This window comes from Microtus ochrogaster, linkage group LG2 (genome assembly GCF_000317375.1).
Source record: "Microtus ochrogaster isolate Prairie Vole_2 linkage group LG2, MicOch1.0, whole genome shotgun sequence".
Taxonomy (NCBI): Eukaryota; Metazoa; Chordata; class Mammalia; order Rodentia; family Cricetidae; genus Microtus; species Microtus ochrogaster.
In genome coordinates, this window is record NC_022028.1 from 25,621,623 (window position 1) to 25,634,619 (window position 12,997).

General features: G+C 42.8%; 1 protein-coding gene across 2 annotated transcripts in view; it reads left to right on the plus strand.

The window, feature by feature from the left end:
* Positions 1–12,997, plus strand: part of Slc9a4 (solute carrier family 9 member A4) — a 51,225-nt gene that overhangs the window by 13,731 nt on the left and 24,497 nt on the right. Inside the window, exons 3-4 of one of the 2 annotated variants that reach the window (XM_005359992.3) lie at positions 7,486–7,745; positions 9,399–9,616. In XM_005359992.3, coding sequence (XP_005360049.1) covers positions 7,486–7,745; positions 9,399–9,616 — 478 coding nt within the window. The remainder of the gene's footprint in view (positions 1–7,485; positions 7,746–9,398; positions 9,617–12,997) is intronic. The other variant, XM_026785781.1, reaches the window with a different exon arrangement.

Below are 12,997 nucleotides of genomic sequence, written 5' to 3' on the forward strand. Positions count from 1 at the left end.
GGTCTGTACATTTGGGGGCATGATTGCGATTATTTCTCCACGGTGGTTACCCAAGGTTCAAAGCCTTTTAAATCTAAAGCAGCTTCTTAAGAGACCTTCTTCCCTGTGCCCTAACTCAACAGTACACCCCATACCACATCCACCAGATTGAATACTGCTGGTCACTGTGCCACAGGGAAGAGGATAGCCATTTCAGGAAGTGAGAGAGCCATCCTTAAAATGACACGTTCCACTCTGCTCAAAACTACCACCCTCAAAACATGACCTGTCAGACCGGCGATAACCAGCTTCTAAAAGGCTACAAGTGCAGTCCTAAAATATGTCTGTCGGAGGGCAAGAAATTCAGGGTAAACAGTGAGGGTCGTCATTCCAAAGCCCCGCTATGAACATGTTTCGGCATTCATTAACACTCTGCTGCAACAGATTGCCCTGTTTCTCTTCTGGTTCTAATCAGCTTTCATACCATTGAGTCAGGAAAGAAGTAGGCAGGTAACATAAGGATGCTGGTACAGTCACACAGGCGTGAGATCAAATCACTCTAGCAATAGACAGCACCGCACAGGTGAAGAAGAGTACATCATTATGATGAAAATGTTACTTCATAAGGATGTCCAGAACTCACTCATGCATATGAATCTACTCATAAGGGTCCACAAAACATGAAATAAAATTTGACAATTCACCAGTAGGAAGTGACTGCTCGACCACCCGTGCTGGAGATGCCTTTCACTTAGTCTTAGGAAGTGATAGGACAAGCTAGGAAATGCCTGCAGGACACAACGGGACAGCACCCTACCAGCCACTTCATCCGAGCTGCCATTTGTGAGCACTATGTCTAGGGACCCAAAGCTGGGCATTCCTCTTTAAGTGCATGCTTACTGGAAATGACAACTTTTTTTTAACAATTAAAAAAAATCCATAAATTTAGAAATCTTCAGGCCATTCAGAGTGCTTTCACTGTCCACCTATACCAGAATAAAATGAAAATAAAATTTTACTAATTAGAAATTAGGCAATAATTTCTTCACACTCCATAGCTCAAAAAAAAGAAACTATGAAAGACATTAGGTAACATTTTGATGAAATAATAAAATATAACATTCATAATTTATATATTATGTGCTTTAAGGAACACTTACAGCTTTAAAACCTCTTTATTAAAAAAATTGAAAATGCTGAACTGGCTTTTTGGAGCCCATGCTTTTTTGGGGGGGGGGATACCTTGCTCAGCCTAGATACAGGGGGAGGGCCTTGGTCCTGCCCCAAAGTAATGTGTCAGACTTTATTGACTCCCTATGGGAAACCTTACCCTCTCTGAGGAATGGATGGGGAATGGGGTGAGTGGGAGAAGGAAGGGAGAAAAAAATGGGATTGGTATGTATAATGAGAAAAGATTATTTTAAAAAAGAAAAGAGATCTCAAAAAAAAAATGAAAGATCAAAATCCATGATATTACCCTACCTGTAACAAGAAAAACTATAGCTAATCAAAGGTAACAATAGGAAAGCAATTGTAATAATGGTAATAAATAATAACTTATCATTTTAAAATGATATCTTGTTTATTCCTAGAAGGAGAAATCATTTCTAATCCACATAAACCTTTTCAGATATAATGGAGAAAGGGCTAATTTCCAGCCTTATTATGTAGCCAGCTTTGTCCTGACACCAAAACCAGGCAAAGATATATTAAAAAAAGAAACCTACAGAACAAAATCCATCATGACTACTGACCAAAAATTAATTAATAAAATACTATAAAATAAATTTCAACAATATATGAAAAGCACAAAAATTATTACCACAAAGAATTGTATTTGTGAATTCAGTTCACCACATGAATAAAATAAATGATTTTATTTACAAATATAGTTAATTATTTGAGAGAATTCATCTCTCATTTATGATAAATGCTCTTGACAATGTGGAGGAGTAAGAAACCTTTTAGAACTTTATTTTTATTTTAGGAGATTTTTTTTAAAGATTGTGTTTTATGTGTATGAATATTTTTCCTGCATGTTTGTGCACCACTTATATCCGTGATGCTCACAGATTTTCCAAAACTGGACTTACAGATGCTTATGAGCCACAATGAAGATGCTGGGAACTGAACTCTGTAAGAACAATACATGCTCCTAATCACTGAGCCATTTCTCCAGACCTATTGTTTTCAGTCTTATTTAGATAGAAAACTTACGGGTTGCATCATGCCAAAGGTTAAACACCAAACATTTCCTCCTAAGATAAAGATCACCATGAGGATAGCTATTCTCAGAACTTCTACTTACTAGACTATGGAGAAAGCCCTGAAGCTCAGATCACTGAGGATAGTGTACACTCAGCAGGAAGCCTGCTGGATCAGGAAGATCACTAGGAGTCCATAGCCTTGCTAGAATAGTGAACTTTGTCCCCTTGGTGACCTCATCAAGGTCATAGGGTCGTGGTCACTGTGTGTCACTAAACACTGAGATGAGTAGCACTAAGGAGGAAATATTCATTCAAGTCCACACTTTTTGTTCATGGTCTCTGTGTATTCACTAAAGTGGTTTCTAATGGGTGTGTAGCAGGGCCAGGATGCACTCATTTCTGCAGTGGGTCTGTCAGATGGAAATCAGTCCTCCACCAAGTTGAGAAAATGGAGAGAAGTGTTCGTATTTAGAATTGACACTCCACATCTGAATGTCAGTGGGTCAGCTGACGTACTTAGTTATCATGTGAGGGGTTTCTGCACTTAATAATCTTCATGAACAGTGGCTTCAGTTACAGCCATGGGTGACTGGGGGCATTTGTCAAAGGTAGCATGACTCTGTCCCTGAGATAAGAGGAACAAATGAGTCTTATAGGGACCTTGGATTTGGTGTCTTGTTCATACATGAAACATATTGAATCCAAAGAAAATCCTTTGTCATGATAATGATAGCCAGATATTGCTATTTTGAAAGGCAAAGATTTTTCACAGAATAGTATGAATTGTGTGTAAAAGTAGTCTGTTAGTTGTGATGACACTTAGTTCCTGAAAGCTCCAAGACATCTTTCTATATCTGCCACCACTGGAATCCAGGGTCAAGGTAGGTCCTGATGGCTGTGTAGCCTTTTGTAATCTGGAAATCTATGCAAAAGAGTTTGTGCTTGTGGAAACAATAGGCAAATCTTTGAGCTGCAATTATGGTCCATGAATTTCCTCTGCTTTGAGAGTCAAATGAGTGCCCGCGTCCCTGCATTCAAACCTACTTTCTGTAGGTTTGTGGAACCATTTTTTGCAGCCCTGCTTCGCTCCTTTGTGAATCCAGCCTGAAGGAGCAATGTCCAAAGTTCCAAAGACCCATGTGTGGATTGATTCGCGGTCAGCCAGGAAGTGACACGAGACTAAATGAGTCAGGATACAAGCCCAGTTTCTTCTGGAATGACTCAAAAACCCCAAATTGCAAACTTCAAATACTAATCAAAGCTCTTCCCAAAACATGCTTCAATAAACTTTGCTTGAATTATAAGAAAAATTTTTGCAAAACGTGTCTGGTACATAAATCCTTTGATAGGTGTTGTTTAGCTCACCCGTAGATCAAACGCCCAGAGAGTATTGGATGTGTAATGTGTAATTAGGAAGACTCCCTTGTAGGGCAGCTGGAGAGAGAGACAGCCCTGAAAACCAGATAGCCTGGCCTCTGACACACAGAGGAAAAAGGGAAGGCAGCAGGAACTGTCTTGCTGACTTTCTCAGAGTTCACCTCACCCTTATAGAGCCCTCAGACTGAGGGCATCATCAGAAGAGTATCTGTCTTCCTGGAAAGGGTAACCCTTTAGTGCCTGTGCCACCTCGGTCCTCCTTGGAGACAACTGATGGAAACTAAGTATAGGTGGCGGTGAGTTTCCCTCTCTGCAGCCAGAGATCTGAGGACCTCTGAGTTCCCCAGGCACAGAAACTGATAACCCGCATCAGACAGGCAGGACACGCAGGACCAAGAGAGACAAATGCATAATGTTTGCCGTGGTCTCTGTAGGAGGGACCGTGAGTAAGCAGGGGGGTCATCTCCTCACTTCCCATCTCAATATTTCTGCATTTTAGTGTACATACATATGTGTGTATGTTTTCTGTGTGCATGTGTGTGTGTGTGTGTGTGTGTGTGTGTGCGCGTGCGTGCATGTGTACTAATCTGACTCAAGAGTCCTTAAGCAAGCCTCCCTCTCCTCTTTAAAGTAGTGATCTTATTTCAGAAATTCACTCCATCCAGTCTGTGTGTATGCGTGAGTGCATACTGCCTTCCAGCAAATCCGCATGGTGTTCTCTCCTTCTCCATTATCCCCAGCCACTTCTTCTTCTGATGAGTTCAAACTTCTCTCTGGGGAAAGGAGGGAAGCCTGGCTATAATCTCTTCATACTTCTATCTCTGGTCTAACTTGTTGCTAGCTGCTTATACCATTAAAAAGAAAAGACTAGTACACATATACAGATGTGTCCTGGGCTTTCCCCTTGTGGCTTTATTCTCCCATCAGAAGTCTGTTTTCAATGAGGCGTATCGAATGAGGTCTGCTGACAGATTCTTGAGGCGCTTCCAGGAACTACCTGCTCCTCAAGCTCACACTCAAAGGATGAGGGCCATACTGTAAAATTCCTGATAGTTCTCAAAGTTAGGCAGGAAAATAAGTGCACACATACTTAGTTAGGATTTCTATTGCTTCGGCAAAACACCATGACCAAAAACCAAGTTGGGGAGGAAAGGGTTTATTTGGCTTATGCTTCTGTACTGTTGTTAATCATTGAAAGAAGTCAGGGCAGGAACTCCAACAGGGTAGGAACCCAGAGGCAGGAGCTGCTGCAGAGGCCACTGGAGGGGTGCTGCTTACTGGCTTGCTCCCCATGATTTGCTCAGCCTGTTTTCTTGTGGAATCCAGGACCTTCAGCCCAGGGATGGCACCACCCACCACAGACTGGGCCCTCTCCCATCAATCACTAATTAAGAAATGCCATACAGATGGATCTTTTGGAGGCATTTTCTCAAATGAGGTTCCCTCCTTTCAGATAACTCTAGCTTGTGTCAAGTCGACATAAGACTAGTCAGCTCATATACATACACAAATACATATCTGCATACACACACATACCTGCATATATACATACATACATACCATTTTACAGTGAATGAAACAAGGCACATGCTGACTTCAGGGTTCTTGGAAAAGGATACCCTCCCTCCTCATAGACCCCTTGCTACTGGAAACTTTTCTTGAACGTGAGGCTTTTCTTAGAATGTGGCTTTAAAAAAGGCTTGGTTTCAATGTACTTTGCTTATTCATGTTAAGATCCCAATCTAGAGATGACTTTGGCATGACTGGTTAGAGATGGCTCAGTGGTTAAGAGCACATACTATTCTTCAGAGGACCTAAATTTGGTTTCCAGCACCCTCATCAAGTTTCTCTCTCTTACACACACACACACACACACACACATGCGTACGCGCATGCACTTGTGCCCACCCGCCCGCCTGCACGCACACACTCAGCTGTAACTCCAGCTCCAGGAAATATGATGCCCTTTTCTGGATTTCACATGTAGTTTCACTCATACATGCACAAGGTACACTGCGACAAACACTTTTACATATAATTAATAATAAATTAAAGAAATCAATCATTGGTAAATGATCATTAATTGCCAAGCTCTCTATGTGGGAAATCAACAGAGGCACTGCCTAGAACAGACCCAGAGGGCTCAGGATCAGGATATCAACTCTAAAGGAATAGCTGACGCAGCTTGCAAACCAAGGTTGAGCTGCCAGAGTCTGCAGAAGAAGCATGCAGTCTGGCAAGCCCTGTAGATATTGCCAAAGCCAGAGCTCAAAAGCTGTCAGGCTCCAATGAAGAGTATAGATAGTCTGGTCTGATGGTGTATATTTCCAACTACAAGAGAAGTAGAGGCAGAGGAATTACAAGTCTAAGGCCTATGAATTAGTTACTTTTTCTTCTGCTGCAACCAAATACCCAATAAGATGCAACTTAAGAGAGGAGAAGCATATTCCAGTTGGAGGCCATAGAGACCATAACAGTGGCAGGAGACTGAAGCCATGGGTCCCTCTGCCCCCTGCATCCAGGAAGTCGAGAAAGATGCATGTTTATGCCAAGGTCCTTTCCTCTTTCTTATGCAGTCCTGAACTCACAGCCAGAGAATGGCGTTGCCCAGTTTAGGGCGAGTCTTCCCACCTCAGTACCTCAATCTAGACTCTCCCTCACAGGCAGACACAGACACACTAGAATTACTGTTTCCATGGCAATTCTAAATCCTACTCAGTTGGCAGTGAAGATTAACCATCACGACCTGCTGGGTTATAAAATGAGTTTCAAAGCCAGATTGGCAGCTTATTAAGATCCTATCTCGAAGTACAAAATAAGAACTCGAGATGCGCTAGATGAGTGCTCAGGAGTGGGGTATATGCCCAGCATGTGTGAGGCCGCATGTCCCCTGTGCATCTATATAAGGAAGCTCAGGCCTGGAGAAGCCTAGCAGTGTGCACAAGCCTGCATTGATTCTTATGTCACTGGGAAAGACGTGGATTGACCAGTGGAGAACCGAGAAGTTGGCCGAGTCAGCCAACCTCGAACTGGCCAAGAGGTGCTGGAAAAACTAAAGGCCACTTTCTGAAAGGCAAGCATGACCAGACTTGATGAAACCTTGGTGCTCTTGGTGGAGATTCTGGGCTCCAGAGAGGGTAGAAGGTCTTCAGAGGAGAAGACTGGACCCAGGGAAGCAGGTTGAGCTGGGCTAGCAGAGAACGCACCGGCAGGTTTAAACCCAAGCACGTGGCACATGCTAGGACTTTTACAGAGGCAGGAGCCACAAGGCTGTGGAGGAATTATTTTCTGGGCAAGTGACTCAGGCAGGCTCCACCGGAAGTCATCATATCAACATGGCTGACTTCTCCCCGAGGGACCTAAAGAACACCCAAGAAGCCCCTTTCCCCTGCGCTCCTTCTGCACTCTGCTGAGGGAGTTTAACCTTGTTGCTTACTTCAAAGGGAAAACTAAAAGAAATTGCGGGGTTTATAATACAGCTAGGAAGTGAATGCCCAAAGCAGGGAGGCAATACATTAACCGAAACAGGAATCTCAGCAGAGAAACTGGCACACAGAGAGGAGTTATTATTATTATTATTATCATTATCATTATTATTACTTTCCTTTGTTCTTGTGCATGGGGTGAAATATATAATTCAATATGTGTGTACAATATGTAATAGTCAAATTGAGATAATTAGTATCCCCACCTCTTCAAACATTTGTCGTGCACTTGATTATCGATATCCAAATACTTCCCTTTTCTTCAGTGAATCTGGATGGGTCTACATGTGTTGGAGTGCATTTAAAAACTGGGTAGCTGTGTTAATATCCGTGCCCTTTACTCTGGTACTCTGTTTAACCGAATGCAGAGTTGAGAGAGCCCACATGTAACAAGTTCTAACGCCTATTTCCTGTTTCTCTCATTTGTGTTTTCCCAGGTCTTATACAACATACTAATCGCCTTCACTAAGATGCATAAATTTGAGGACATAGAACCTGTGGACATTTTGGCTGGGTGCGCCAGATTTGTCATCGTGGGCTGCGGGGGAGTTTTTTTCGGCATTATTTTTGGGTTCATTTCGGCTTTTATCACACGTTTCACCCAGAATATCTCTGCAATTGAGCCCCTCATCGTGTTCATGTTCAGCTATCTGTCGTACTTAGCCGCCGAGACTCTTTATCTCTCCGGCATCCTGGCGTGAGTACACTCGGTGGAAGGAGACCCAGGGAAATAGGCGGACGGTTTAGGAGCTGGGTAGCCTGTGTTTCTGGGAAAAGCCCGAGACTAGTCCCCCGAGGCACTGCAGAGTTTAGGATTTCTTACATTTCTGAAAGCTGACTCAAGCCCTTGCCAAACAAATGTTCTCTGTGACATTTGCCTGAGGAACTCTAGCAGTCAGACTGTCAATTTAAAACGTTCAGGAAAGCTGGTGCGAGGAAGAGCTGGAACAGTTCAAGCTTCAAGGCCATCTGAGTAGCTTCTTTTCTCCCTCAAAGAATTAATTTTAGAACCTGGAGTGGTGGAGCACACTTTTAATCCCAGCACTCAGGAAGCAGAGGCAGGTGGAGCTCTATGAGTTTGAGGCCAGCCTGGTCTACATAGTGAGTTCCAGGACAGCCAGGAGAGACCCTGTCTCAAAATAATAATAATAATAATAATAATAATAATAATAATAATAATAATAATAATAGTGATAACAACAGCAGCAGCAACAACAATAGTAATAATTTTAAGGTAGATGGAAGACATGCCATAAGGAACTTCCACTCTGGGTTCAGCTGTTGCTGCTCCTCTCCAACCCTATCCTAAGTCACACTCTCCCCAGGAAAGAGTAAAGTTGGGTAAGTGGGCTACGTGCTGAGGTCCAGTTGTTTGTCCTAATGAAGACATTTGTTTAAGTGCTCAGCCCCATATCCTTGGAATGTGTCTCCTAGAATGAGGCTTCTCAGTTTGGCTTCTTACCTCTGGTCTCTACCCAGGAAGGAAGCTTTAACTGTATTATGTAAAAATCCTTATGCCCAGCCAGGCGGTGGTGGCACACGCCTTTAATCCCAGCACTCGGGAGGCAGAGGCTGGCGGATCTCTGTGAGTTCAAGGCCAGCCTGGTCTACAAGAGCTAGTTCCAGGACAGGAACCAAAAAGCTATGGAGAAACCCTGTCTCGAAAAATGCCCCCCCCAAAAAAATCCTTATGCCCATTAAATATAATAATATGGACTTTAGGTACCATTATTTTTGCACCTCAAAACAACCACAACTTTGAGGCTAAGAAAAGGGTTTTCTTTACTCTATCCAAGGTAAATGGATCCAGAAAAGAAACATTTGAAATATTTAAATAATGTTGCTGTTTTTAAGAAACACCATTTGGGAACTGGATGGAGTAATATATGTAATGGCAGCACCCAGGAGACAGAGGCAAGGAGAAAGTTGAGTTAAAAAAGAGAGCATACTGAGTGTTCGATCTGTTGAACTGAAGTAGATTTAATTTGGTGTAAGGCGGAGTCAAGTATTCTCTAGCAAGGGTTGCATTTTGCTTCTGATTTTCCTGAGTGAACGACCTACCAGTGTGTGTGTGTGTGTGTGTGTGTGTGTGTGTGTGTGTGTGTGTGTGTATTTTATGTGAAGGCCATGTCACACCTATCTTCCTACCACACTTGCTTTTTCCTATACCTGGTTGAAGAGCAAGGCACCAAATCTGTGGTCCACAGTCAGAGACCGACAGGCCCAAAGACAGGATGAGACACAGATTCTGGAGTGAGGTGGGCTTCCTCTATATAAAGCCTTGCTTTCAGCAGGTAACCTCTGTGGTGTGGCGGTCCTGTTTCTCCCTGAGTCTCTGCTTCTTTCGTAGAATCACAGCTTGTGCCGTGACAATGAAAAAGTACGTGGAGGAGAACGTGTCCCAGACGTCCTACACGACCATCAAGTACTTCATGAAGATGCTGAGCAGCGTGAGCGAGACCTTGATCTTCATCTTCATGGGCGTGTCCACCATCGGGAAGAACCATGAGTGGAACTGGGCGTTCATCTGCTTCACACTGGCCTTCTGCCAGATCTGGAGAGCCATCAGTAAGGGACACCAGGGCTCCCACACGCTCCTGCCCTGCTTCTTCCCCGTGTTGAACCAGAAGGAGGGAGCCCATGCTATGATTTTTCCTGCACAGGGGAGTGTAGACAGCTCATCCTTACTGACCAGAAACAGTTAATTTGCCCTCCTCAGTCAAACCAGAGCCACCAGCTGACTAGAGGTTCTCAGAAGCGAGGATGGAGCAGGGAATATTTTGTGTTTTGACGAGCGAGATCACTTTCACATGGACACATTTAAAAATAACTCAGTAAATATATCTGTTGCCCCGCTTCCTTGCCAGCTTGTAGCCTCTTAGATGTTAACTCAGATATAGATGATAAACTGTGGGCATTTACACTTCGGATACCGGATAAGTGAGATCTCACACAAACTGTATCTATGTAAGACCAACACAGTCAGGACGCATTTGCATAAGTAGTGCAGCTGATCTAAGGGATGGGCGAGTGGTAGCTATAAAGCCAGCGAAGGATCAAGGAGTGAATTACTATTTTTAAAGTGCTCATTTTGGGTGACTGGGGCGATTGTTCCATCAGTAATGTGCTTGCTGCACTAGAATGAGGACCCCAGAACCTTCACGAAAACCAGGAATTGCTACCCATGCCTCAGATTCCAGGGCAGGGATGGGGGATGTTGGAGAGGGAGGCAGGAAGATCCCTGGGGCTTGTTTGTGGTCAGCCAATCCAGTCAACCAGTGAGTTTCAGTCAGCAAAAGCCTCCATCTCAAAAATAAGGCAGAGAAGAGATTAAGAGATTAAGGTAGACAATGACCTCTCCCCATCCCTTCCTCTGGACTCTGTGTATAAACACACACACACACACAGAGAGAGAGAGAGAGAGAGAGAGAGAGAGAGAGAGAGAGAGAGAGAGAGAGAGAGCACTCTTAATTATAACATTAATTAGAAAAGACAGCAATACTATAAATAACCTCACTTCCGGAAATTATTCCTATTATGAGGAATATGATCCAGTGGTTGCTATACACTTATATTTCAGGAGATAGAAGTAATGTAACTCATTAGCACTGACTTACATTATCTATGCTGGCCTTTTATTAGAAGAGTGTAAATGAGTCTACAAAGGGAACAGAGGCTGAGATGGAGACAAGTATTTTCTATACCATCGAAGCAAGGTTGTATGTATAAGAAGCCCATCTCTAATATACATACATATAATATAGTTGAGATAGGATCTTACTGTGTGGTTGTGGCTAGTCTGATATTCACTATATAGATCAGGTTGGCTTCAAAATCATTGAGATTAACCCATTGATATGTGCTGAGTTGTGGAGTTAAAGCAAGTTCTGTACCACAGGATCCATATTTATTTGTCTCTGTGTGTGTGTGTAAGAGAGAGAGAGACAGAGACAGAGACAGAGACAGAGAGATTATTTTAGAAATTATATTTTAAATAATTTTACCACTTGTTTTCAGTCAATTTTTAATATATATTAAAATTAATTTATAATAGCTTTGGGGTTGCAAAGAGAAAGACAAGAGGGCTCAGATGACTCAGCTATTAAGAACCCTGTCAGCTCTTCTAGAGGACCTGGGTGTGAGGTCGAGCATTCATATGATAGCTCACAGCCATCGGTTACTCCAGTTCCAGTGGATCTAATGTTCCATGGATACTGCACACATGTTTTGCACACACATACATATATGAAGGCAAAACACCTTTACACATAAAATAAATGTTAAAATTTTTTAAAATGATAAGAATATAGAAATATTAAAACAGTACGAAGAGTAGCTGAATATATGCTAATTTTTTGGTGGAAAAATCAAGGCTGTTGTGATATAAACTTAAAATCTCACATCGAATTTGGTGTGATTGCTGACACACTATTTGGAGCTGGACAGACATTTATCTATTTAAAGTCTTGTTCTGCAGCCTAAAAATAACAGGTTTGGATAAAATTATCAATCCCTTCCTGTTATGATATTCTCCAGATCTACAGGGAAGCAATACTAATGTCAAGAGAAGTGAAGTGAGAGAATCAGCTAAGCAAACAGGAAAAGGAGCCATCCGGATGGAGGGCTTCTGTTACCCTGAGTGATCATCCAGCCCCTCACTGTAATCCTCTGATAGAGAATTGATGAACCAAAGTTTAGAGAGTGGCTGGCTTGGGCAGGCCACCATGGCTTTAAGAGCAAGGGTGAGAATACAGGTCATTACCTGTTTTCTCTCCTTCCCAACTCATTCTCTCTAACCATAGCTACTGATTACGAAGGCTTATGTCTAAGAGGCAATGTTTTCTGTTACGTATCAGAAAGGTGTTGGTTTAACTTTTCATCCGCAAACTTAGGTAAGTATACTAGGTTTTCTGTATCTGTTGGCTCTGCAGCTGTGGTTTCAACCGACCACAGCTCCATCATTTTGAGGAAAGAAATGCATCGGTATGGCATACGTGCAGGCTTTGTTTCTTGTTATCATTTCCTAGACGATGCAGCATAGCAACCATGTTGTAAGCAATCTAGAGACAACTGCAAGTACCCAAGAGAATGTGGACAGGCTATACCCCAAAACACTTGACATAATAGAAGGGGACTTAGGCATTCATGGACATGGGCATCGGCGAGAGCCCTGTGTCCTGTCTCCTGCAGAAACTGAGGGCTGACCGTGCTCTTGCTGTCTCTGGTATCTGATGATAGGGACTGATGCAGAACTTTGCCCAAGGACACATGGCTAGCAGGTGAAGAGAAGCTCAAATAGACCCACCAACAAAACCCATAAATTATGTTGTCCCTTGTAGTCTGATATGCCCGATATGTAAAAAAAATGCTTTCTGTGAGATATGGGTTTAGAAGCACAGGGGGACATAAAGAGATTGACACTTCTAAAAGACTCTCTCAAAGCCTTAGCAGATGATAAAAGCCTTGCTTGCCAAGAACCAGTATGTAGTAGTGGCTTTCCTGTGGAAGAAATGGCCATGGGGAATCTGCACAGTGGAAACCACTTCTATGCTTTTCATGAATTCTCCTGCCCTCCAACCTCCATTTACTACTACACACACCGACAGTAAGAAGCATCCCATGTCCACCCCCAACCCTAAACTCTTGCAAACTTTCTCACTTGTTTACCTGAGCCTCAAGCACCAAGTCTGCCCATCGTGTAAGGGATCTTCCCATCATGTATAGTCTCACTGAGTGGTCTCACCTCACCTTCAAACTGCAGACTTCTTGGAGGTGTTCCCTGAACACGAGATAAGAGGATTTTATTCCATGGACATCCATAACTGGCTTTAAAGGCACCACAAATGTGGATATAGATTAGAAATATATGACTCTTATTTGTTTTAAATCAAATCAAGATTTTTTTTATTTTAAATCTCTCTCTCTGTCTGTCAAACACACACACACACA